The sequence below is a fragment of the Corvus kubaryi genome, unplaced genomic scaffold (genome assembly GCF_017639235.1).
Source record: "Corvus kubaryi isolate FWS band 111438036 unplaced genomic scaffold, C.kubaryi_AGA036_p1.0 65047, whole genome shotgun sequence".
Taxonomy (NCBI): Eukaryota; Metazoa; Chordata; class Aves; order Passeriformes; family Corvidae; genus Corvus; species Corvus kubaryi.
The window spans coordinates 35,431-59,306 of NW_024581722.1; the positions used below are offsets into that span (position 1 = coordinate 35,431).

Consider the following 23,876-nt stretch of genomic DNA (forward strand, 5'->3'; position numbering starts at 1 on the left):
CAGCTGCTCAGGGGCATTGGCACCACTCAAGTTTTTATGCTAACACAGGTCTGTCTCCACTTGGGCAGGGGAACTTTGATTTTTAAGGGCTGTAAGGCTCTGGACTTCAGGCTCATCACAAGCAAGGCTTCCACAGACCTCAGAGTGATTTTGTAGCATGTGGAGTAGCTTACGTCTTCTAGGATGGAAAGGGTTTGCTCCATTAAGGGTTTGACCACTGGGTTTCCTGCTTTGTGAACAAGAGGAAATTTACAGAAGCAGGTGGTGCCCCCAGTATGTGCTCTGCTTTTGGCCCCTGGGCAGCTAGCACAGATGCCAAAGGAAAAGGTGCTGTTTTGACAGAAGTCCTAGGCAGGGGCTGGGCGTGCCCCGGTTAGTTTGTCCAAAGGCACCGCATCTTCAAACACAAAGTTGTGCTTTCCCACTGAAATCTTCACTACTGGTGGAAATGCAAATGTTTGCTTGCCCCAAAGTGTATGATTGCTTGAACTTACTCTGAACTCTAAGGAGCGTTTAAAATGTCCAGTCCTCTTTCTCTCCAGGTGATTCCCAGCTTACAACTTTGGAAAAATACGTCACCTTGGGATATGCAAGCTACTGCTCATTAAGCCAGCATAGGTACTAAAAGCCATGCAGCGCTGTGCTCCATCCTGCTGAGTTAATCATGCTGAGAAGCAGAATAGAAACACTTCAGAGTGTGCTGCCGTTTGGCTATACCACTTCAGGACCTGAATTAGTACAAATGCCTGCTCAGGAATGCATTTTGCCTTATAAAATGTACTCTTAATTCCATGCTTAAGAGGAAGAAAGACAGAGATCCAAATGAGCTTCATCACTGCTTCTGATCTTACTTGAGATCTTACTTGCTTAAAATTTCAGCTGCTTAATTGAGACCCTGAAGACCAAATGTGGAAGGTGACTTCTTAAGCTCTGGAGCTGGTCAGTAGCATCACACAACTGCACTCTGCATTGCACGGGCTGTGCTGTGCAGCTCCAGTGCACAGCCAGGATGGGCTTCCACCGTACAAGGACTGTGATGAGTAGAGGGGGTGATAAAAGCACTGCTGATCATGGTGGCAGAGTAAGGACTGGTCATGACATTCCCAAATCTTCAAGACCTAGACAGGTTGAAAGAAGCTCTTCATATTCTCTGTATCTGGCACTTCTCACAGGTCTAAAGCAAATTGGCAGTTTTTTTATTCTAAGAGATGCATATCATTTCCTTGACTCTTCACTCTGGAGTCTGGGCAGCTCACTCCTCCTATTCTAGGCACTGGATTTTCTGCTATGAATGGCCTTCATTAGTGTCTCAGAAAATAGCAGTTTTTAAATCGTAATCCCAAATGTTTGACGTCAGTTTGTATTTATGCTTTAGTCAATTTAGGAGCTAAAGACCCTTAAGTATCTGGTGATGCTGTTTGTTTATACTGTTGTTTGGCATGCTGTCCTGCTTTAATGCTATAATGCAGAAGAAAGAGAAGGAAATACAAGTAATTTGCTCCTTAATAAAAATACATAAACATGCATTTGAGACAACATTTATTAAATAGCTGAGATGTGCATATGCTTACAGATGTCTGGCCTTTCAAATATGGGACACTTTCTAGTGCAGAATTTGCTTTCCATCATAGTTAATCACCTTTGCAATGTTTCTATATTGCTATTTCAGTGTGGTTCTTTACGTAGTATTTTGGGAATGAGAATAACAGTATTTTCACTTATCACTGAAGGATTTTTTAAGTGCTTTTCACAAACTAATGAAATAATTCTTCCTTCTGAAGAATTACTGAAGTGGGTCAGAATTAACTCCAAATAGCACTTACCAGGAGCTAATGAAAATGTCCTGACAGTTCCCAAAAGGCCATTTCAGAAAGAGAAAAGGGAGTTTAACACTTCACCTCTTAACCAAGTTTCCGTATTTGTGGAGTGAGTTAATAACATTCCAACAAAGTTGGGAAACTGGGAAAGTGCTACCTGGTTTCCACCATATGAAGCTGTCCCAGAAATGGTTATGCATATCGTCACGTTGCTCTGTCTGCCCAGCACATGAAGGGACTGTCAGAGCCGATAGCCCAGTATCTTGTATAAAATAGGACTGATTCCCTCTGTCTGCTACATAATCCCATCTCCATCAGTAGAATACTTTTGGGTAAATATTGCTAGGGGCAACAAGCTATGTTAAAGGCTAAACTGAGGTGACCATCTGCTCTATCAGCTCGTGTTGCTGTTACTGCAGAGCTTATCTGTGATGCTGTTTCCGTTGTCAGACCACTCATCTGATACCACAGCTCTTCCTACTGCTCCTCTTTCTCCAGCAGCTCCTTTGGGGTATCCTGTCCTTTTCCATGCTTCCAAGCCCACTGCTGCAGTGACAAGTAACCAAGCCCCCCTACCCTAGTCTGAACCCCTCCTTTGACAATTGAACAAAAATGCTGTGTTAAATGATTGCTGATGAGTGTACCTTCCATTGAAGCCTACAACAGTTGCGGTTTTCAGTGCTTTGAAAAGCAGAGAACATTTTACACACTTGCCTTCAGGTAGAAGTATAGCAATAAGTATGCAATTACTGTTCAGTGCATTTGCTCTACCTTCCACATAACGGTGGAACACAATAGATTTTCAAGGCTAAATTCAGCAAAAAGCTTCTCTGGTCAATCTCTTTGAGTTTCAATGAATGTAGAATAGTACATAATTTCACCTCATCTTCCACATAAATGTGTATACACATAGTGAGTATGTTTAGATGCACAAACATAGCTGGTGGCATACATGCTGCATTGTAATTCCTACCAGCAGCCATCCCCTGTTTAGCTGCCCACTCACTGCCACTTTCTTGAGCAGATGAGATCCAGAGAATATCTAAAATAAAGTCCACATACATATGAGAAAGGTTAAGATCTAAGTTGAATGTTCTTGACCTTGCAAGCTGCATGTCTGTGTGCTTTGGTATGGCCTCAGTTAGATGTGTCAGGGTATTAAAGTCCCTAATTGTTAAGCAGTCAGCTCAGAGAAGGAAGCTAGGCCTAGGTTTTTCAAATATGTTTTACATATGGTGTTTAAATCAGATTAAGTCCAAGGCAAACATATCATACTATCCTGCTTCATCTTTAAAAAAAGGGGAGTTATCACTTGGGGGCATTCTGGTTCCTTTGATAGGGTTTGGCTTCCAGCCTGTATGCACTCTATTATTGCTAAGGAGAGCAGTGTGTACTCTGCTGAGTCAAACCCATCCCATCCACTCCTTTTCCTCAGCTAAGGCATCAACCAAAAGTACTCCCACCCAGGCTGTAATGTTGATCCTAGTTGTCCTGTTCTTCTGCTGCTCCATCTTTTGGCCACTGATCTGTCTGCTGTCTCCAATCTCAGTCACATTGCAAATTCTCCAGGCCAGGCCTCGTGTTTTTGTCATCACATTGATGTGAGCATGTCCCTAATTGGATCTGTAAGTGCTATGTTATTAGAGACAGTAAGCATTAAAAAAAGTTTCTTGAAATTTTCAAGGATAAGAGTAAACATCCCAGCTCTGTTCCACAAATAAAAGAGCTTGACCAAAACATCCAGGAGGTACCTCTGTTGACCCTTTCCATCCAGCCTTGTCTGCCACACAGGAAGGCAAATCCCTGATAATGATTTGAGCATGCCAGCAACACCAGAGTGGAGCATGGCTTGTGGCACACTAGGAGCCTCCTCTGTGTGACTCCTCTTCAGGTGACACACAGGTGTCCACCTTAGCCAGATGCTGGCATTCTCTAGCAAAACAGATTATTAATGTCACTGGATGGTGAACTGGCTCTTCAGCAGAGGCTGATTTCAGTTAGCATGGTAATGATAATGCTACTTTAGTAGATAAGTGTGATGACAACACACAGCTGTCCTTTGATCTCACAGTAAGGACAGCATGGCCCCCAGCAGTGTGCTTATACTGGGGCTTTGTGCTGCATGACTGCTGAAAGTAGCGCAAACATCTCCAAACAACAGCATAGGCTGCAGTTGTCCTGGCCACTGACCTCTGAGCATGCACCCAGCATGAAACTTGTGGTGTTACACCATCCCAGCAAGGCTACCTGTAACCTTATGGCTGCCAGCAAAGCCAGCAGTAAACCTGGCCTTGACTGCTGTCTTGTATGGTTCATTAAACCTTATTTCTCTGCTTTATCTTCCATTGCCCATCCTGTCCTTCCTCTCTGCCTCACTAGCTGCCTCCTGGCAAGGTTTTATTGCCCGTTAGGGCTTTAGTGTTCATCTCTATTTCCTGTTTTGGATCCGAGGACTTAATCCTTGCTACCTGACAATTTTTTCTTGGCTGGGGCTTCACAGCATTGTTACCTCCAGCTCTTTGTTGTCACCTCCTTATGGCCACTCTGTTGTCTCTCCTTCCTCAGGAATCCCTGTTCAGATCAGCTGTGTCCCCAGTCCCCAGCACCCCCACCCAGTTATGCAGCTTTTACTGCCATCTTCCCATGTTCCAGATCTCTGCCTCCCTCCTAGCTTGCCACCATCTCACTAGACCAGCATTTTTCTTGGCTCCTCTGGCATCTCTTCCTGAATGAGCTACCAACAACTTGAACCACCAGCAGCCAGGGTGGATTTCTGGTCCCCTTTTTCTTCTCATGTACCCCCCTTTTGTCCTTTCTCCCTGGAAGATAAATAATGGGAGATATTATCATAAAAAATGGGAAAGGCAGAGACATCTTTGACCTTGTCTTCTGCTCTTCCATATTTGCCTGGCCTTTATGTTTTACTACCTTGTCCCTGCCCCCTGAGGTCTCCCTCCTGGACTGGTGCTGGTGTTTCACATTACTCATCCTGTACCCAGCTGACCTGCTAGAACATACCCTTCTCCCCATGCCAGTCTGTCTCACTAGCCCTACAAAACTCAGCAAATTAAATCATCTGCGTATCTATTTCACATATTTATGAGTGAGATACTAATCCCTGCATAGTGAAAGGGTCAGATGCACAAAAGGGGAAATGAGGACATCAGCATTAAAGGGAGAAGTGGGGGAGGGGAAGACTGAGACCGAGAACAAGGGCAGGGCAGACGTCAAGGAGATGAGTTTACAGTGTTGAAAAAAAATACAGAAAACTGAAATGAGCAGATCTGAGTATCATTGGCAAGCCACCTTGATTGTTCTTTCCTTGCTAGTTCTGCATTTAAAGCACTCTTTTCTGCTTCCTACACCTATGTATTCAGAGCAGAGACCAAGTCCTCAACTGGCTCAGAAAAATATATAAAGAAATTTAAAAAACAGGAGATGCCCCTTTTCTCTTGTGTCTTCTATGAAAAGAAATGTCTCTCCTTCCCTTTCACGCCCAGTGGGAACGCTGATCTGTCAGACTGATCTATTTGCCAAGGCTGTCCTCCCAGGCCTCCTTGCCAATTGTCACTGTGCAAGCAGGAAAACTCCTCCTGGCTTCCCCAGCACAGCTCATGTGCCGTGAGGTCCCGGTGGGCAAAGGATTTGCATGTGATGCCATGACCGCGACCTCGCGAAATGGCTCCGTTTCCCATCTGTTGTGTGCTGTTGCCTTCCAAGGACACAAAAGCATGTGAAATGTCTGTTGGATACAGATACCTCTCAGGCTGCAGCCACGATAAAACAACCCTCCTTAAAGCAATAGAGAGAGATTGGGTTTTTTATTGCCCTGTAAAGGATTCTGCAATGAGTGAGCTGGAGATTTGACAGTTGCATCCCAGTCATATTTTAACACAACACAGACAGCAGATGCTTCAAGAAGATTATATTTCTTCATGTGCATTGGGTCTCCAGGGAGATTACACATTCAGGGTCAAGGGCTTTAGAGGGCTGGCCCTACAGCCCTGCAGGAGGATTTTTCTGTTACCAGCAAAAAATATCTGTAAAGCACAGGGCATTCTGCCAAGCCCTCTATATGGAGTCAGCAGGAAATGCTGCTCCCAAGAGATTTTACCTACAGCTCTGTCAGGGATAGCTTTTATTATAACAATAGCATTGATCAAATATCCCCATTGCTGCATCACCTTGCAGCCCAAGTATTGGGGCTGAGCCTGAGCAGAGGAGCAGTGGTTACTCATTGAACTGTTAAAAGGCTATTTGTGTGTGGGAAAACTCTCTGCTTTTGTAAAGGCGGGCAGAAATGGGCACTTTGTCACTGTATGGTGTTTTTGAAATGCAGATATCTTGGCCAAGAAAATCATTAGCTGGTCAGCTCATAAGACCATGCAACGGAGACAATTATATGCAAAGATGCAATGAAAGCGCTCTTGGGGTTCTCACTGTACACACTGACAAGACAGAGATGTTTTAATGAGGTTTTACAAAGAAGCTCCCTCCTCCTACTCTCAATCCTGCGTGATTGTTATCTTCTTTGTATATTGAAGGATTAAGACTGAGCAAGCCCTGCTGGAATAGGAATTGCCATGAGATTTAGCAATCCAAACCTTGACATCAGCCCCTCTAAAATCCAGTCCTGAACTATCTGTAAGTATCAGTACAACTCAAATGCAGATACAGGCACTCCAGGGTGCCAGCTCACAGCCAGAGTACTCAGTGGCCTCTGGGACCAGCCTAGCCCAGCACAGGCAGGTGGTACTCACCCAGGTTCTGGCAGGTGCTGAAACCAGACTATTGCAACAAGGAGTGCCTGTGCAGCCCAGTTGCTTGCAAGACAAAAGCATGCACCAGCACAGACATGGACCTTCCTACAACTGGTTCCTGAAAAGAAGGAGAAGGTAGTGGCCTTAGTCTGGAATAATTTGTTATTCTGTGTCTCATGCTTGCAGGCTCTCGCTCATAGCTTGCAGGCTCTGTGTAAAATGCTACTAAATCATAAAGGGAATGTTTTATGCTCACTGAATGGTGAAATCAGTAACACTGGATGAGAACCAAAGGGAACATGGACCTCACTTATTACTGCCTCAGACAAAGCTGCTTCAAATGTCCATGTTTTGGTAAGGAAAGAACACCAACCAAGGAAACCAGGATTTACCTCAAGTGCTGAAATCTGCACAAGAGAAGGAAGCTGGTTTTAACAAGTGCCCTCCAAAACCTGCAGAGCCATATGGGGTATCAGTGTGGCTTTGTAGTGCTGCTGGCTTAAAAACATGAACTACCCCACTATGTTCCCCCCACCCTCATGTACAGAGGTTAATGGTGTCAGAAATGGTAAATGTCAGGAAGTGTTCCCGAGGTGGAATGTAGATAATAAATTTCATTTTACTAAGTCATCAGTCGTCCCATCTGGTGTATAAGAAGGAGGTCTTGCTCTTCTTGGATTCCTTCAATATCCACACTTCCGTGGCTGAAGTGGTGTCAGATTTCCTTTTTTCTCCAGGTTTTGAACAGGCAGAAGGAGGAATGGAGGCACTCGTAAGCAGAGGAAGTTAGCAGCAGGGAGGAAAGACTCTGAGAATTCCTGTCCATACTGTAGTGGTTTGGCTCAAAATACTCATTACTGTTTATCTTCTGTGAGATAAGAATTACGAGAAATGCAAAGCAGGCACCAAACTTGAAAGAATATAAAGAAGTTTATTAACAGACCTAAAAGAGGGAAAAAAAAATTATACCACCTTCAGAACTCTCCTCCTTCCCCCACCTTCCTCCCTTCTCCCACTGACAATGTAAAAAGACAACCCTTGAGATGTTCAGTCTGTTTACCATTTCCACAATAACCTTGTTCAGTCCATTTAGAAAGAGAAGTCTCTTCTTGCTCGTGCTATGAAAACATTATCACAACGAGACAGCCGCCCACTTCCAAATATTGTTCAGTCCATTTAGGAAGAGGAGTCTCTCTGCCTGCATGTGAGTCCCTTCCCCCGACTTGCAGCTTTTCCCGCAACTGCTTTCGAGGGTCCACTCTTGAAGTTTTTTGGGGTACAATTTTAAGGTTGAACCGTTCAGAAACAAAAACAGAGGCCCTTCTCCTTCCCTGGGAGCAAAGGGTCTTCCTCATCTTCATCGTTAGGACTATCTCTGGGAGCATCTCTAGGGACTGAGGTTTTCTCCTTTCCCATTTGGAGCAGAAGTCCTCATCTGGTCCATCTCTAGGGACTGAGGTTTTCTCCTTTCCCGTTTGGAGCAAAAGTCCTCATCTGGTCCATCTCTCCCTGTCCAAACTTCTCATGAAATTACAGCTGCGTCAGCATCTGCCTATCTCAGTGCAGGTGCTTTTGCTCACGAGCTGAACACTCCACCCCCCATATCTTCATGAAATGACAACGGGATACTTTGATATTCACAGCAGAATTTCAGCTTTAAGCATCTCCTCTCTCTCTTCCCTCAGGTTTTCAGCTCTTCACAGCAATAAAAGGGTTAATCTCACCTCGGCCTTGCAGCTTTGCAGCTGGAATGTTGAATTTTCCTTATCGCAGTGGAGAGGGGGGAGAGCCGAGCCGCTCCGGCTGCCCACGGCAAGGCAGTGGGGGGGGGTTCCACGGCTGGAACAGGTCCATGGCTTCAGGATGGCCGTGGCCCTCTGGCCCCCACACGGGGCCCGCAGCCACCTGTCCCAGCACCGGAAACGAGAGAGAGCTTGGGGGGGAGTTTGCCTATTCTTAAATGTGGATCACAGAGGTGGTCACAACTTTAAGTGGCTTAAAGAATTGTCCATATTCAAACTGGCCAGCTGATAGGTTCTGTCAGGTCCCAGAGGAAACTGTAAGCACCCCTTAGCAAGGACATCCCTTCTGGGACTGTGCTTGCTAACCGATGACACATACCAACCTATTTTTTTTTTCCATTTCATTTAAAATACATCGTTTTGATATTATGTGTTGATTTCAATTGTTGACAGATTGCATAAAGGATCCAGTGTGTTACTCTTGGCATTTTTGGCAGATAGGAAGGCAAGCTATCCAGTTAGGATCAGCAGCTAACCCAGAACAAAGCTTAATCTCCAGCCAAAAGCTTAATCCAACAGAAACCAAACATCTGCCCTTCTCGGGTATGCTGAGATGGAGACAGAAGCCTTGGCTTCTGGATGGCTCCAGAATTGTTCTTCATCTTCTGATTCTTCCCAGACAGCAATGCAGGGCATGGGCACTCGCTCTGTGGTTTAGGTAAAAGACTGTGGTGTAGGATGGCAGAATTACAGCTGTGAAACCTCAGAGTGAACCCTACATAGGTCTAGGACAATTAACAGTATCCCTCCCTTGCCCTGTAAAACATTCTGCTCTTTCTGGATTTTCTCTCCTAGTGTCTCTTTTCATACACAGCAGATTGAAACCATTATCCCTGGAATAAGAGGGTGAATGCTGCTTTTTTTTCAGTGTATCTCATTTCTGACCTCTGCTGCTTTTTACTATTCTAGTCCTGGTTTATAATAAGAAATTGAAAGCTCAAAGATTTTCTTCACATCTGACATTCATTCATCCTCCCAGCTTCTTTCTGTCCCTGTCAGATTAAAGGCAGAAAGAAAGAAACAATCAAAATTGTGTGTTTATGGTCTGTGTTTTTAATACCCAAACCCCTGCTTCTGTTCTTAGTCTGATTTACTGTAACTTGATTCACTTCACTGACCTTATTCTGAATCCTCACCAATGTAAGAAGAAAGTTGGGTGATATATTTAAATACTATATATTTTAAACATAACACTGAGAGTTAAGACAAACAAGTCATCTTGCTCATCTGTCCCTTCCCCAGCTGTGATGACTTGTCTATATTCCCAATCTTAACATTCAAGCCTAGATATTTGAAAAGTGACCATAGATTTAGAGTGACTCAAGTTTTATCAGTCTGGGACATCTCTCTCCTGATTCTCTTCAGATGGCTCCAGTAAGAAGTATGTCAGCTGTGCACCCCTGGGGATGAAAGTATTTCAAGCTGGAAGCCTTAAAATGAAGCCAGCTCAAATCAGAGGCTTTAAAAAATCATTTGGCCTTTGTATGTGACTTGGTGAGTCCCCACTGCGAGGTCAGGGAAGCACACAGCTCCCAGTGGAAGCTGAATGAGATCCAGTTGAATCAAACTTTTGGTACCATACGGCTGTTGAGTCACACAGCCCAGGATACACCTGTCCCTGCTGATGCCGTGACAGCACAGCTGATGAAAGTCATTGATGAATGCAGGATGTCTCTATCTTCTGTCAGCTCAGTGGCACCTTTCCTTATGGTGCACTTTATTTTGCAAGGCTGAGAGTGTTCTCATTTAATTCCCTTTCCCTCTTTGCTGTGAAAACTGAGGTCTGGGAAAATATTCCTTCAGTTACTGAACTGGATTGGACTCTGATGCTTCATGCAGATTTACAAGCCTATATCCTAAAGACCACTGAAACAAAAGTTCAGTTATTAGACAATTAATAGGACCCCAGCTCAGCAAAACAGCTAATCATGCATTCAGCTTCTTGCTGTACAAATGTCCTATTTTACTTCAATTGAGTATAGGCCTAATTTGCTGCATAGTTAATTTAATGCAATTTGCTGTAATGATTTATTTAAAAAATAGCTGTGGCTCTGTAAAATCAATTTGTCATGGGTAGTCAATATAGGGTGAGGATAATGTGATCATAGCTATAGATCATGCCCAAACACTGAGTGACAAACATGCTTGCCTGGATAGTCTCTATAGTAATTGAGTTGCTCATCCCAGTAAAATGGATAAGAAGTACCATGCTTCAAGGTAAAAAAATAGTCACCACAGAATTAACCTGAGCTCTTCTTTCCTCTGTGGTTAAATCTTCTATAATTATCCACTAAGAGATCTCTTCCATCTGTTCTCCAACACTGCTAAGACACAGGACACTGGGCCTCTGTTTTGATCTTGTTTGAGACTGCTGAGTTCCTTGTAGGTGTGTGTGAGCATGAGTAATATCCAATTGCAGGGCATGAAGATGTCTCATTCTTTCACAGGCAAGCAGAAAACTATAAAGCACAACTACTGTGGCAGTGGAGACATTCTTCTGCTTTCTCTGCCCAGGTTTGGTGGAGTGTTCTGTCTTCCAGGCCACTCGGCCACCTTTGGAAACCCTTCAGCAACATCTTCTAGGAGAATGGTGACGATGTCTGGAGTAGTTTCCTTTGTAGTTCCAGCCATAGGGATCTCATTCATTGCTTTAAAAATAAGTAGAATGAAATGCATGCAACAGCCAAAGGCCCCAGACCAAACGATTAAAGGAATGAAATGTTCCAGGCTTTGTTTGCTTTCTGGTGTGTGTGTTGTTTGAAATAAGAGCTACTGGGCTGAGATCAGCTGCAGGATTATCAGAGCAATCAATCTGTATCATCACAAAGTGAAGACTCTTTTCTCCCATTTCTGGCAACTGCACAGGGATGAGTGTCTGAGATCTACTCTTCTCTGCTGGTGTTGTCTGAGCAAAAAAGCTCATCTCTCAGTCAAGTCCACTGGTTCCTGTTGTCTCTTTTCTCCACTGAAGAATTCTACAGATGGAGCGAGGGCTGTAGCTGAAAGCAACAGACGTTTTACCCTAATTGCTAAAACCAGGCACCATCAGTGCTAATTTCATGGTGTCTGAGTGTGATGACAAGGGATACACAGTGCACTTTCACTACTGGTCACTGTGAGGTACTTGGATTTTTCTAGTCTAATTGCAGCTTCTCAATAGAGGCTGGATGCTGTGAAAGCCCACTCCCGTGATATTTGTCACTTCTTTGTCTATCTCAGCATCTCAGGGAAAGCTGGAGGAAATTCTGTGTTGAGAGTGGCAAGGTCTGGTGATTGCAGACTGCTACTGGGACAACCACAGCAACTTCAGTAAACAGAAGGTCAAGACAAGGCAGTAAAAAAGTGGATCTGGTAAGCCACAGGTTAAAGGCAGGAGCATGTCAGGTTTGTTTTATGTGAGGTAAATGTGGTTTAGCATGTACAGGTAAAGATATGTTCTGGTAACAACAACTTCACAAAGACTTATGCTGCTGCTATATCAGTTCATGCCCTTCTCATCTACCAGAAACTTAACAGGGAAATATAAAAAGTCCAAAGACTTGAATGAATCCTCCTGTCCCTTTAACCAGAAAAAGCTAAATGAAGTAGGAAGCTGATCTTGGAGGGTAATCTTCTTAGATGAGTACAGGCTAAAAGTGGAATAATCCCCGAAGTCTCTCAATTTGTTTGTTGTAGTTTGGGTAGAAAGCAAACGCAGATGAGTTTTTCAAAGCTGTAACGTGCAGGTGGGGCTGTCCTTCTGCCTGCAATAGCAGTGAGTGTGGCTAGTCTGCTTTTTTGTGAAAAGGGTAGGAGGTACAGACACTCCCTTTCAAAAAACTCTATATTGCTGCTGAATATTTCTGAAATAGTTTTGGGGGTTATGGATAATTCTGGGTTCATAGCAGCATGTATGAAGAGGCAGAAAACAGAGAAATGCCTTCTGTCTTCCTGAGGAAAAAAAAAGTCTTTTTCCTGGGTGTAAAGGTGTGTGGTCAGACAGGTCTTCACTAACACCTGAGGAGGATTCATTAAAATTGGGTTTAATCCTTCCTGAGCAGGAGGAAAAAGGTTAATTGCCTGGGGAGAAGCATTTATCCGGTCCACAGACGATTCAGAGGACTGGGGGGTGGGGGGAAGAATAAGTCAAAATGAAAAGATGGGTTACTGTTTCACAGGTCTGTTGTTCTTGATTTGTTTATTATAGTTGATGGCAACAGTGCTGAGCAGCTTCTAGAAACAACAGAAAGGTGGTCTCCTTTCCCCCCACCCCATCCCTGAAGCAGATGCATCTGGCAAAATCTCGAGTTGAAGTAGCTTTGCTAAAGCTGTGCTGGTATGGACGGCATGGAAAATAAAGTGTTTTTAACCAGGGTGCAGGCCTCCTTGTGAGATCTTTTGAATTTCTTTTTTTGAGATGGGGAAACCTCAAAGGATTGGAAGTAAATCTCCAGTTCCTCTGGGGAGATAGACACAGACAGAATACTTTATTGGAGGGTCCTTTGTGTACTGTTATTGAGTAACCTCTTGGGACCTTAATCCCAGGAAAGCATGGGCTGTTCTATAACTGTTTTCCAGTCTCCAGAGCTCATGGGTAATTTCTTTCTATTAAAGAATGTGGTAGGCATCAAGCAGATAACCCCAAGGAATAAGAATATATTAGGCTAATTAGACACTAGTCAGCAAGCATAAGGTGGAGAATTGCTTTGAATATCTGGATTACCCTTGTGAGTCAGAATTGTTGCTGTATTCTCCTGGAGTAGGCGCTTTTGGGGAAATATTTTCACAGGAGTAGGGGAACACTGCTAATTTTAAGGCAAGAATTGATAGTTGGAAAATAGTAATAAACCTGAGGATTGTAGTCAGTATCAGTGAGCTGATGCTGTGTTGGTAATTACGTGAATCATCTGAAATGTTCCAGAATGCAAACTATTATCTGAAAATGCTCACAAAAGGCTGTCTTGGCTTTGAGGAAGAAACTTTTCTGTGGAATCTGTTCCAGAAAGGAAACATTTTACCATTATCTTTTAAATTCTAGGGACCTGCAGAATTATTAACTACTGAGTATTTATTTGGGTAAGAAATGATAAGTATTTCATCATGTGTCCTTAAAATTAGACTCTATCCCTTTCTGCTTGCCCCTGAGCAAGCTAATCACCATTCCCCTTTTTATTTTAATGGGTGTGCTTGATGTTAGATCCTTTTGATTCTATGAGACCTCATTTGTTGTTGCTGTTATACTTCTGCCTTTCTGTGACTCTTCCTCCAGTGTTGCCAGTTTAAATGACCTTCTTATGTTAATGTGGTGGAACTCAGTTCTTCTAAAGTAATCATCTCTTAGCTTTATTAATCCTTTCTTGTTATAAGTTCCAGAAGGAGCAAAAGGCTTAGCCTAGCACAGTTCTCTGCTGTATCATGCCTGACACATGAGTCTATTGGACCGGCACCCCTTACTCTCTTTGCAGACTAAATAGGTAAAACCAAAGCCAAGATGGAAAACAGATACCCTGTTGTGGAGGGGCTTGACCAAGGTCACAGAGCAGAGCTGTTTGCAGAGTGCCCTGATTCCCCAGCGACTACTGTCCTAGTCAAACATATGGAAGCTGTGGTGCTGCCTGCTGTGTTGCTGCTTGAGAATGTTGGCAGTGACTAAGCATATGTGAACACAGCTCTGGTTATCCTCTGAATGTTCTCTCTCTCAAGTTACACAGAGAAGATGATGTACAATTATTTGGCAGTAGGTTTAAAGGTGTATCTGCATATCTGAGAAGCAGACTGTGGAACAGTCACGACACCTCTGAGAAATGATGTTCAAAGAACTTGCAGGACAGGCACCTGGCTGTATTGATTTCGCTCACAAATTTTCTAAACTGCTTGGCTGGTAAGATTTTCTTCCCTTGCTCAACATCCCAAAACAGTTCTCTGGTTTAATACAGGTATTTTGTTTATGTAGAAAGTGGAAAGGAAGCCTGTTGGCCTGGAGGTGAAGGGAAAGCCCTGATGCATTTGTGGGAGGAAAGAAAAGTCATCAAGGCAATGCTCCCTTTTACTCTGGTGGGAAGGTAGGGCTTCTGCTGCCCCTGTACTGGGGAGGAAATAGTAGTTCATAACAAGTTATACTATGGTCATGTCCCTTTTTACACTGAAACTAAACTGCAGCAACAGACATCTTTTCCCTTTTCTTACACAGCTTTTCCCAATTGTGACTCATATTTTTCAAATCAACTTTTAAAGGCCAACTACACTAGGAGGAGCTCTTCCTCCATGCCATCTCTCCCTGTTCGGCTGCCTTTTCACTACAGCTCTGAGTTGCTTTTGTATGGGCTGCTTTCTCCCTGGCCAGCTTCTTAAATCCTCTGACTTCTTTGAGCATGTAAGTTCCCTTCAGGGTATGACAGAAACACTAATTCCCTCACTCTTTTTGAAACTACGGTTGTTGGGCATTTCATGATAGCTTCGTGCTGCTTCTGCTGTTCACTCATTTGGAAGAGTGGCTGAAGTGTTCTGTAGTTTGCAGCTTCACTGTGGCATTTGCTTTTCAGAATAGACAAAAGCCCAGACATGAAGTTCCCAATGTGCAGTTTTTCAGTTAGGTGTCCAAGGTAATTTGGCTCATTTTTTCTTCAGTTGGGTTATTTTTCAGTACTGTAAAGATTATGCAGATAACTTGTACACAGTATTAAGTTCAATACTTTCTACTATAACTTAGAGTGAGTTGGAAAACTCACCCCCTAGACATTCATGTCAGTCATGTTTGATGACTGCTTCTCCCTGTTACATTCAGAAATTCCCTGTATCAGGAATAGTGTGGCCAGCAGGACTAGGGAAATTATTCTTCCTCTGCATTTGGCACTGGTGAGACCACATCTCGAGTACTGGGTCCAGTTCTGAACCCCTGAGTTCAGGAAGTACATTAAGGTGCTGGAGCATGTCCAGAGAAGGGCAACAGAGGTGGTAAAGGGTCTTTAGTTCAATGAGGAGCAGCTGAGGGAGCGGGGGTTGTTTAGCCTGGAGAAAAGGAGGGTCAGGGCCTTATCATTCTCCACAACTACCTGAAAAGAGACTGTAGCCAGGTGGGGTGTGGCCTCCTCTCCCAGGTAACCAACAGGACAAGAGGACATAGACTTAAACTGCACCAGGGGAGGTTTAGGTTGGCTGTTAGGAGGGATTTCTTCACAGAAAGAGAGAGTGGGCATTGGAATGAGCTGCCCAGGGAGGTGGTGGCGGCATCACTGTCCCTGCACTTGTTTAAGGAAAGACTAGATGTAGCACTTAGTGCCAGGGTGTGACAAGGTGGTGTTCGGTTATAGGTTGGACTTGATGACCCCAGAGCTATTTTCCAACCTAGTTGATTCCGTGATTCACATGATGGGGCATTTCTCTCACAGCTGGCAGCAGACCAGGTGTCTGTGAGCCCTAAAGATGAAGGCAAGCACATAATTCCAATATTCTTTACTAACAACTGACCGCGTGTATGGCACTCTCCATGCTAGGGACTTTCGGGTTTTGTAGATGCTTTTGTGCAGAGGACGGAAAGAATTTCTACACTACAGCACAAGAACCCCGTGCAAGGCTCCACCTCCTCGGAGGCGCTCACGTTCACGGGCGAAAGGAACACTGAACACCCCACTGGGCCCTCAGTCTCGGCAAAAGAGATCAGTCTCCTGACTGAGCGAGTGCAGGCGGACACTACCCGGAGCAACGCCGCCGCCATACCAGGCGCGCCCGCTCTCGGGAACTACCGCTCCCGGCATGCCGCGCGCACCGCCGCTGTCAGCGCTGCACGATGATTGGCGGCAGCACAGCCAATCGCGAGCGCAGGCCTTGCCCGGGGGCCCCGCCCCGCCGCGCCCACCGCGGGGAACCTTTGAAAAGTTTTCGGCTGCGCGGGGTCGGTCCCGCGGCGGGGCTGGTCCGGCACGGCCTGGCTGGGGCTGGCCGGAGACCCGCGGGGCCGGGGCTGGTTTGCCGCGGGAGACCCCCGAGGCGTGGGGTGAGGCTGGTTTGCGGCGGGAGCGGGTTTTCTGGTTCCCGCGGTTTTCGCTGCCGGGGCGAGAGGGGGCCGGGCTGCGTCTCCGGCTGCAGGCGCATCCCTGTGACCCGGCCTGGTGCGGCGGAGGGAGCTTGAAACTTTGGGGTCTCTTCCTGTTTAAGGAGAATTTTGTAGAGTGGGCAATAAAGTTTCCATCTTGTGAAGATGTGAAGGCCTGTGCATCTGCAAAGTTGTAGCAATTGTGTTATGGCAAACGTTTGCAATATTTGCACTTGCTACATTATAAAAACCTTTGTTTTGCCTACATGTCCGTATGAATTAATGCTAGGAATGTTGCCTAAATAGTATGTGTGAAACAGCGCCATGGTCAAGCGTATGTGTGTGTGCGCTTTCGGTTGTACTGGGCTGGACAGCATCCCGTGGCGTTGTGTTCAGTAGAACTCAGTGTCAGTGGGTCACCAAAACTGAGTGTTGTATTCTAGCAGTGTATGTTCTAGGGCTGAATGCTCACTGTGATTGCTCTACAGTTCATGTTCAGGCATCCAAAGATAATTTTTTTCTTGCCAGTGCAGTGTAGCTTGAGTTCTTGTTCAGCTCATGACTGTGTAATTTCCAGCTCTCTTATGTCCCTGAAACATCTGTCCTATAGACATTGCTGACATTTCCGTTCTTACTGGTATGTTCGCATACATGGTCAAATATGAGGAGATGTAATTTAACGAAACTGCATTCAGACTGGTAACGTAATTTAATGTGACACAGGCTTACATGGGAAATCTATATCACATTACATTATGTGTATGTGCACACCTCCCTGTTCTTTAGCAAGGAGTTAGTGGAATCGTCCACACAGTCGTATTCAAATCCTCTTTCAAAGATTTTTTTGTTTGCCCTGTAGATTGGGAAGCATGGCTGCTAAGAAACTAAGAAGAGCACAGTTGTCTCAGGAGATGTGTGAAAGGCTGAGTCGCTATCAGATCACTACCTGTCAGGTGAAAGGGTTATTTTTTTTGTGGGGGGTGGGTTTTTTGTGGTTTGATTTGGTTTGGTGGTTTTGGTGTGGCTTTCTTTTTTTTTTTTTTTTTTTTTTTTTTTGGTTTTGTTTTTGTGTTTTTTTTATGGATGTCAAATTCAATTTTTGGTAGTTTAATTAAACAGGGAGCTTTACTTTCTATAAAGTAGAGGGGGCATTTCAGACTCTATCTGGCCTGCTGCCTTGTAAAAATAGAGCTTCAAAATGATAGATGCCTAACTAAAACATTTAAACTTTTATGTACTTGCTGTCCGTGTGGAGGTAGGGAAGTTGCAGAAGCAGCTCTGCAGAGAAGGACCTGGGGGTGCAGGTGGACAACAAACTGTCCATGAGCCAGCAGTGTCCTTGTGGCCAAGAAGGGCAATGGGATCCTGAGCTGCATTAGGAAGGGCATTGCCAGGAGGTTGAGGGAGGTGATCCTGTCCTTCTACTCAGCCCTGGTGAGGCCTGACCTGGAGTGCTGTGTCCAGTTCTGGGCTTATCAGTACAAGAGAGACAGGGAGATCCTGGAGCAGGTTGAGTGGAGGGCTATGAAGATGAAGAGGGGACTGGAACATCTCTCTTACAAGGAAGGGCTGAGGGAGCTGGGTCTGTTCAGCCTGGAGAAGAGATGACTGAGAGGGGACGTCATCAATGGCTATGAGTATCTGAAGGGAGCGTTGGTAAATCTGTGGAATATGTACTAGTTTTGTACAGATTGCATCAGTTTAGTCCCCAGCCTGGATTTGTAGGTTGAGCTCTCTGAACTGCTCTATAATCTTTCAGGACTTCTTATGTCTTTCCCTCTTGGAGCTAATGAAAGTGACGGGACAGAGCTTCTATGAGGTGCAGAAGCTTCTTTGTAAGGTCAGCCGAGCTTGTGCTCCCAAAATGCAGACAGTAAGTATGCTTGTGTTGATACTGTTTTGATACAATATCTGGGAAAAAGCTGAACATTGTTGCTCATCTTTTTAGCTGGGAGGCTTGTGGTGTCTCAGTTTTATTGCGCAAGAACATAAAGTTTTTATTTCTAAATGTAGGTCTCTGATGTACTTTAGGTTGATGCAGTTACATTTATTAGGTATTATAGCCCCATGAGATTGTTCAGGCTTGCAGCATCGGTTCCAAGTGCAGTAGGGAAATAAGTCATACTCTCTGGCAATCTAGCATGTAAAATTGCTTCTAGTTTGGCTCCTGCAACTAAAAAAATAAAAATTTTGTTTAGTCCAAGAAAATAATAAGAATTCTGGTATAAATTTGGTTTAGGTATAGAAGTGGTGCCAAGAAGTGAAGTGATCCTGAAAATAATTTCTTGAGGACTTTTTCCACCCGTGTAAATGAGCTGTAGTGTAGCCTTAGGCTACAGTAGCCTAACTGGGGAGGGTGCAAGAACGAAACGCGTTAGCTGCAATGCAGTGGCGGCATTTTCTTATCTTTTTTGAATTCACGTGAAAATGTCTTTTAGAACAGAGAGGATACACACAGTTCTGACCCCATTCAATGCAATCCCCTTTTTATTCCTGACAAAAATAATCCATGTCAAAGTTTATTATGTGTAATTGGCGTAGTAATTGTAGCAGTAATTCTGTGAACCTTTAAATTCACTAATATGCTGCAATAAAGTTAGTAATAGAAGAATTAATAACTTGTACTGAATGTATTTAAAGCTAGCTAATTACTAGTTTTTCACCAGTAACTGTTACTAATTAATAAATTGGAGAGAAGTGGAAGTTTAAACAGAGTTCTAGAATTTGCTTTTGCCTGTCATCCACTCTTCTCTATTCAATCAAGTTTCTTTGCTGAGAAGCCTGGCGAATGCTGAAGTTTATCAGACAGCAGTGGTCAAGGTCTGTTAATAGAGAGCGAGCTGACAGGTGATCAGCTGTGTAAGTGCCTGCAATACAGAGCTGTGCTTCCAGAAACAGATGTTAGCTGTTTTTAAGGGATGTGAATTTAATCTTTGCAAGCACAGGATACCAAATGGACTTCATGTCTGAGTGAGTGATGTAGCATCAATACCAATGTAGCAAGAAGGTTTGACAATACCTTTGAGTAAAAAACCCATCTAAATAAATTAAATAATAAGAGGTATAAATAAGGGGAAGATACTGTCCGGATATAACATTGGAAGCAAAATTTGAGAGTATGCCAGGATACACATTAAAGCCCCAATTTCTGGAAAACTTGCCTTCCATTATGAAGTATAGAGTGAGGACTACTGAGCTCATCAGAGAGGAAGTTAGTTTAGAGGTGACTTGATCACATTGTAAACTGAGTAGAAAAAGATAATCATGTTAGAGACCTTCTAGAATCTAGGTGAACAAAAAGCTGAGCAAGATTCAGTGGCTGGAAGATAAATTTAAAAGTAAATCCTTGAAATGGGAAGAAATAAGAAAATCTTTAGAAACTAACAGAGGGTGTGATTGGAAAAGCTTGTCTACAGATGTTATAATTTTTCATTGACTCTTGCTTTAAGGATTGAATTTTTTTAGTGAAAGACAGTCTTGTTCAACTTTAATTTTGTGGGCTAAATCCAGAAAATGCTGGGTAAAATTTTAGAGACCATGTAAAGCAGGAAAGAAAGAATAGAATATTCTTTCCATGGTCTACAGTGTTTATTTGCAGTTTACAAGGTTGAAGTCCTATCAGAGGTTAAATGAAGAAGTGATTAAATTAAAATGTTTCAAATCCTTCTACATTAGTTCATGTGTTCACTCTTAAAGTTTGCAAACTCCTCTCCCTTTTGAGTGAGGTACATGCCCTTGGTTATAATGGCCTGTTGTGTGTCTTGAAAGCTGTTTTGCTGGCTTGTTGTCCCAACAAATACGGACTGAAACATCTGGGATTCAATGGTGTGGTTATTTCCTTAGTTATCAATGATTTCTCTGGAGGTGCTTCCATAGTACATTGTATTCCCAGCAGAGTGTCTTAACACTGGAATGAATCTGATGCCTGCATTTCTCTCAGGCATAGAGAAATCTGATTTTCTGGAGTGGTCAGTCATGGCAGGTTATGGTGGTATGCTGTAACAGGGCTTCAAGAATCTCTCAAATCTCTGTTGTTGGGCCAGGAGCCTGAAACCTCTGGGAACTCTGTACTATAGAGCAACTCTGTTTATAGGTCTTGGGCTGTTTCTCCTAAAAATCAAACTTCTGATGTTCAGGATGCTCTGTGGTTAAGGTAGTGTCAGTTCTAGCAGAAACATGTTCTGGTGTTTCCAGATATGTTCTTTCATTTTGTTATTTTTTCTTTGTCTAGTTTAAGTTGATTTCCCAAAGGAGAATAATTTGTAAAAAACACAGAATTCTAATCTTGGACCAGTTTGTCTAGTCAGTTGAAGAACTAGGAATGCCAACCATTTTCAGTTCTGTACCTGTCCTGTCTTCTTGACAAATCTTCCTCACCAAAGTGGAAAATTATGAATGGCTATAATATCAACCCAGGCTTATTCAAAGACTCAGGAATCTTTAGGAAACGTTTCCCTTAATCCATGTAGTTGCAAATTGGTAATGAACATTGATCAGGGAGTTTTACAGGTTGGAAACAAAGTTTGTTGAATAGGAGCAGAAACAACTTTTGTCACGTCATGATTAAAGGCTTATTATTTAATATTGTGGTGATGGAGAAAAAAAGACTTAAATTTACTCTGTGAGCTATAAATGGGATATAAATATGAGGAAGGATGATGAGCTAAGAGCAGAGTATAGCTGAATATAACAATACTTCTCTCACTGTTGGTGTTAAGTCATACCAGGTTGTTGAAAGCAAATGCGATTTTCCTATTTCCATTAAAAAAAGCATTTTCTGATTTGCTTGTTTTCTTCTGATATTTTTCCCTCTTTTTGTAGGCTTATGAAATGAAACTAAGGAAGTGTGTCAATCCTTCTTCAGCTTTTTTATCTACCACGCTCCATAGTTTGGATAAAGTCTTGCATGGTGGAGTGCCTTGTGGATCCCTCACAGAGGTAAATTGTTTAATATATTTTACTTTAGTTGAGCATTCTACCTAGAAGTCAAAAGTCACAGATACGTTGGACTGTCTTGTGTCAGGTGCTTCAAACACTATAAAATACACAAAAATTTTTGAATGAGAACAGTCCTTGCCAAGTGCTTTTCTTTGTCTACTGTGGCAAATTGTCACAGCAGAGGAATAAAAATGAGACATGATGAAAATCTTACTATGAAGAAAATACTTTTGTTTTTTGCACCCTATAATCAAGCTAGATTGATTTTGATCTATGATAGAAATGACTTATGAAATCTAACGGTGATTTAAAACATGCTAGAGTTCAAGCAACACTGAGTTGAGACTAAACAGTTTCTGCTCTAGGATCTCTTATGTAATGAGGGGCTATTATTTTTTAAAGATTCTGAGTATTTCTTTTTGTGGACAATGGAATACACACCATACAGGTTACCATAAAAATGTTTAAGAATGCATCCATGAACTTAAATTGATCTGTCAGAATTAATATTTTCTTCATATCTAGACCTAGCTTTGTTGTCAATTTATTGTAAGAAATTTGGAGCAGAAGAACTTAAGGTGAATACCACAAGTCTTTAAATTCTGGGAGAAACAACTTGCTATATTCTGTTTCTTTCAAGAAGAGCTGTTCCTATATAGTAGGAAGTATATGTAGTAGTGATATGTGTGGTCCTGAGATTGTAACTCTGCTGCTGTTGAGCATAGTGCCTTAGCAGGAGATGAGCTTTTGGTTCCTAAAAATATTTTCTTTATCAGCAAAGCAGTGGCTGGACTTTGTCTTTTCTTATGGATTGTGGTTCATGTGGTCAGCTGATGAAATAGCACAGTCCATGTTTGAAAAGAGATGATGCATGCTTACAGCTACAATGTAGCTTTCCAGGAATTCTGTGTGGTCCACTCACCATTCCTCACTGGCGTCAGAGAATGGCTGTTCACATGCCTATGTTGCTTAAACTTCTGAATTGTGCTTCTTTAGCCGAAGTGGAGAGCCACTGCTGCAGAGGCAGGAGAAAGAAGTAGAATAGAGATGTGTCTTTTCTGTGATAGGATGATTTGTCCTTGATCTTGTAGCTGGCTGAGGAGTGGTGCCCAAATATTTGAAATACTGAATATGAATTTTTTTTTCTGCTAAAAAAACCAAGTGAATGTGATCCTTTTGGATTCTAAGAGCCACACAGTTAATTTACAAGGCTGCTGGTAACAGTGTCATAAATATTTGTCTGTTCTTAATCCTAAATGGAGCTGTCACTCAGCAGTCAGTGCAGTCTGTTTGATGTGTTCTTGCCTGAAGACCAGGTAGAATGGCTCTAGAGCAGTAATAGAATTCAGGCTTGCTGATTGCCATGTTCTTGGCATTGCTCCAGAGGAAGATCTGGGGAAAAACAGTGGTTAACATGCTGGGAGTTTTCGGGGAGTTTAGTTGACCTTTAAGCTTTATGTTGGCTAAGTTTTGTTTAAAAGTAAGCTCTGCAAGCAGTTGATCTCAAACTATGGATGTCAAATGTAATTTTCCTGAGATGATATAAAATAATGCTCTACAGGAAGTTAATGTAAGTGCTTAATTTTCCAGAGCTACATGTTTTGTACTACCTCTTAACCTGGTTAATTATCACAATACTCAATTTTAATATTCCCCCCCAGTGATTTCCTAAAATATTTAGCTCTTTAAATATAAGAAAACATCAGTAACTGTTGATAAACTGTACTTTAAGAATAGTCATGCTCCCTATGTACCATTGTATTTAAAGTTAGTTGGGGGGGAATGAACATATTCAAAGACAGGCCAAACTTTTATCTGAATGTAAATGAAAAGCACAGCACCAGGAAAGGTAAAATTATCCTTTTAATTTTTCTTCTAAAAAAAAGCATTTCAATGTGAATTTTTTTGTATTCTAAGATATTTTGGTTAAAAATGAGAAGACCTGCCTGGTGCAGTTCTCTACAGTGGGGGATCTCACCAAGGGAGGGAGGGAGATGTTGACATCTGTGCAAAACACGTAGTGGATGAGACCAGAACTGCAAGCACTGCGTCCTTCCACCTTGAGCTTCGTTGATGACTGATACATAACTATTTACTCAGAAATACTGTAGAGATAACTAGGTAGGATCCAGAAATTTGATGAATAACTCAAAAGATAAGATGTGTCTGAGAAAAAATAAAATAGTGTATTGCTTTTTATTTGCCTTTTAGATACTCAGTGTGGAGAGCAATTACAGCACCTATTAGGGGTTTCTCAGCAAATGTAAAGGCAGATAACCATTAACTATACAGAAACTGTTTTTTTTTTCTTTTAAAGCCTGGTTCTTGGGATTTTTAAAAGCATTTATGCAAGTGTCTTGAGATCTGAAGTAGTTTAAAAGGTTGGCAGCACTCTGAGTGTTCATCAGGATTATTAAATGAAATTTTAGTAGAAAGCTATCAAGTGCCTGCTGCTGCTGCTTTGATGCTGTGCTTCTGCTGCTTTTATGCTCTACTGCAGCTTGTGAACGTTTTCAGGTCTTTTTCTTTTCTTTTTTTGGATTCTAGT

At 42.8% G+C, this 23,876-nt stretch overlaps 1 protein-coding gene across 2 annotated transcripts in view; it reads left to right on the top strand.

The window, feature by feature from the left end:
* Positions 1-23,876, top strand: part of LOC121672923 (DNA repair protein RAD51 homolog 2-like) — a 59,398-nt gene that overhangs the window by 24,750 nt on the left and 10,772 nt on the right. Inside the window, exons 1-4 of one of the 2 annotated variants that reach the window (XM_042045849.1) lie at positions 16,184-16,351; positions 17,250-17,343; positions 18,150-18,263; positions 21,212-21,328. In XM_042045849.1, coding sequence (XP_041901783.1) covers positions 17,260-17,343; positions 18,150-18,263; positions 21,212-21,328 — 315 coding nt within the window. In that variant the 5' untranslated portion in view covers positions 16,184-16,351; positions 17,250-17,259. Of the gene's footprint in view, positions 1-16,183; positions 16,352-17,249; positions 17,344-18,149; positions 18,264-21,211; positions 21,329-23,876 lie in introns of those variants that run through there. The other variant, XM_042045847.1, reaches the window with a different exon arrangement.